At 41.8% G+C, this 3,298-nt stretch overlaps 1 protein-coding gene across 1 annotated transcript in view; it reads left to right on the top strand.

Annotated features, from left to right (window-relative positions):
* Positions 1-3,298, top strand: part of CTPS1 (CTP synthase 1) — a 31,180-nt gene that overhangs the window by 10,535 nt on the left and 17,347 nt on the right. Inside the window, exons 6-7 of the mRNA XM_007453737.1 lie at positions 1,587-1,670; positions 2,145-2,225. Coding sequence (XP_007453799.1) covers positions 1,587-1,670; positions 2,145-2,225 — 165 coding nt within the window. The remainder of the gene's footprint in view (positions 1-1,586; positions 1,671-2,144; positions 2,226-3,298) is intronic.

Genomic DNA, 3,298 nt, shown 5'->3' with positions numbered 1-3,298 from the left:
GGAATGAAAAAGAAGTTTATGGAAATACCCAGGAAGTAGAGAAGAAAGGTCAAGAGAGAGAAAATAGGAGAGAAAAGGCAAGAGAATTAGAGGCTGGTCTAGGAGTTCTGATCCAAATAATGGGATTTTCAAAAATATAATAGAAATGGAGAGGGAAGTGTGATGTGAACCAGAGATCAACAGATAGGCCAAATCAACCCACCCTCTGTTTTTGAAAATAAGACAGCTATGCCCATTTGTATTAAAACATTAATAAGAACCTACTGTATAGCACAGGGAACTCTACTCAATACTCTAATGACCTGTATGGGAAAAGAATCTAAAAAAGAGTGGATATATATACATACATATATATATATATGTATAACTGTTTCACTTTGCTGTACAGCAGAAACTAACAACATTATAAATCAACTATACTCCAATAAAAATTAATTAAAAAAAATCAGAGTTGGGTAGTTGTGACAGAGACTGTGGCCCACAAAACCTAAAATATTTATTGTCTGGCCCTTTATAGAAAAAGTTTTCTGATTCCTGATCTAAATAATTCAAGGAAATTTCCAGATAGGAGTTTCTAGATTGGAAGGGCCCACTGAACGCTCAGCCTATTAAATGAGAAATGACCCCCACCAAGGCACATTGTTGTGAAATTTTGGAATAATGGGGCAGAAATTCTAAAAAAACTCTAAAGAAAAAAACCAAGAGTCATTATGGCATTAGACTTCAACAGCAATCCTGAAAGCTAAAAGATAGTGAAGTTGTTTCCTTAAAAATTCTTAGGGAAAATGACTTCTAACTTAGAATTCTGTACCCAAAAAATGTGTCTTGAAGTGTGAGAGGAGAATGAAGATAATTTAGTACATAGAAAACTCAGCATATCAACAAAACAAAACCAAAAAACCAACCAAGGAAAACAAATAATTGGGCCAGAAAGGAAAAGTTATGGCACGTGGTTTTCATGGTACACAGTATATAAATACTCAAAAGTCTGTAAACACTGAAGGGGGATCATGAACTAGGGGTTGCATACACAGGGCAGGTGCATGTAATGGGGGCAGGGGAATGAAAAGAGTGGATTCCTTACCCAACAGGAAGTCAATAGAAAATGCCTCAAACTAAATGTCAAGAAGTAGCAGTAAAGCATACTAGGAGGATCATTCAAGAGTGGAAAAGTGAAGGACCTACAGTATAGCACAGGGAACTACGTTCAGTATCTTGTAATAGCCTATAATGGAAAAGAATCTGAAAAAGAATAGATATATATATAAACCACTTTGCTGTACACCTGAAAGTAACATAACATTGTAAATCAATTGCACTTCCAAAAAAAAAGTGAAAGAGTGGCTGTCTAGGGTTTGGAAAGGGGAAAGGGTAGATAGGGCTGCTACTACTGCTTTTAGGACAAACCGTACAGAACTACTTGACTCTCAAATATATGCATGTGTAACTTTGACAAAAATAAAAACTAAGCTAGGTAAATGGTCCAATTATCTATTTCCCCATTATAAGAAGAGGTTCGGGGAAAAGTCACAGCTGAAAATTCCTTTTCATAGAGAAATTAACTTTTTTTTCCTTCTGTAAAATAGCCAAGTTCAACAGGGGAACAGAAGACTAAACCCACCCAGAACAGTGTTCGGGAACTCAGAGGGCTTGGGCTTTCCCCAGATCTGGTAAGATTTCCTGGTTACCTTGTTTCAGAGTGATCTCATCTGTCTAATTAAGATCACGCCTCCACGGCAGCCAAAACCTTTTCTTGGCCCCCATTTAGTTAGCCGATGGTGGACAAATAGGGTTAGTGCTGAGTGAACTGGGTTGTGGTTTGCAAAGATTTTCTTACCTGGTGTGTGTGAGGTCCTGTCTTCTCCTCCCAGCCAGTCGTTCATTCTCCTGTCCCTCCTACCCAAGAACATTGGTTGAGGAAAACCCCAGTTGGCTCATTAATCTGTCTGTCCTGCCACTCTCTCATGTTTCTCCAACTTGGGATTTAGGAATTTCAGTTTTGAAAACAAGTAACATTTTTATAGTTTATGTGCACTGTGCTAGGAGTTACATTTTCATCCAGCTTGACAATGTGGTGTCTACTTTAACTTCAGTCAGGAGAAAAACCCAATTTTGTAACCCATTGTGTCCATCCAAATGTCTAGGTTGTGTGCAGGTGCTCAAATCCTCTCGACACGTCAGTGAAAGAGAAAATATCAATGTTCTGCCATGTTGAACCTGAACAAGTAAGTAGAAATCCCATCTTCACATAACTTATTTTTTGCTGCTAATTATCCTAATGTCTCTTAGCCAGTTTCATGAGCCTTGTTGTTATTTCATAATTTGAGACAGTAGACTGTTCTGCAGAAGAACTGACGCCCACCGGCCCTGTGATTCTCCATCACCTTATCTCCTGTGGTTCCCCGAACATCTTTGACCTCTCCTGTCTGTCCCCGCTCCTCGTACTGTTTGCTCCAGCCATGTGGAGTGGGTGTTCCCCTCTCCCTGTAATAGGCCTGGGAATCTCCTATTCATTTTCATCCTTGGGAGGCCAGCTAGGACACAATATTGTCTGAGTAGCTTTACCTTCCAAACCTCCTCAAACCTCAGGGTTAATCTTCTCTGAGTGACCTGTGTGTCTCACAGGTCCTGGTGGTAAGCCTGTCATACTGCCCCTTAGTGTGTAAGTATTCCTGTGTGTCTGTGTGTTTGTCCATGTTTGTCTCTCCTCATAGACTGAGCTTCTTGACGGCAAGGATCACTTTATTCAACTTTATATTCCTGTTGCCTGCTGTCTAAGGTGTTGTAGGCCCTAAACATAGTCTTTTTTGTTACTTGTGCTAAAGGAGGTTACCTGTGGTACAGGAAATTCAACATTTTGGAACCTGTGATATTTCTAAGTGTGGTGCGTGTAATGGAAATTCCAGTGGTGCTAAGTTGGGATTGTGGCTTTGGTCAGGTTTGGCTGAAGGAGAGTAGAAGGGAAGTTGAGGTCAAGGAACGTATGATTAGGTTATGGATGGTTTGTTCTACTGCTAGGTTATTTGAGGATCAGGAGACTAAGCGGGGAGCCCACCTGGCCTAGAGAGGAGTGAATGAGGCAGCAGGGTTAAAATAAGAGAAATCCGGGCTTCCCTGGTGGCGCAGTGGTTGAGAGTCCGCCTGCCAATGCAGGGGACACGGGTTCGTGCCCCGGTCCGGGAAGATCCCACATGCCGTGGAGCGGGCAGGCCTGTGAGCCATGGCCGCTGGGCCTGCGCGTCCGGAGCCTGTGCTCTGCAACGGGAGAGGCCACAACAGTGAGAGGCCGGCGTACCGC

Source organism: Lipotes vexillifer, unplaced genomic scaffold (assembly GCF_000442215.2).
Source record: "Lipotes vexillifer unplaced genomic scaffold, Lipotes_vexillifer_v1.1 scaffold213, whole genome shotgun sequence".
In the NCBI taxonomy this organism is placed as follows: Eukaryota; Metazoa; Chordata; class Mammalia; order Artiodactyla; family Lipotidae; genus Lipotes; species Lipotes vexillifer.
Note: the sequence above shows the minus strand (reverse complement) of the source record. Positions and strands in the feature narration are given on the sequence as shown.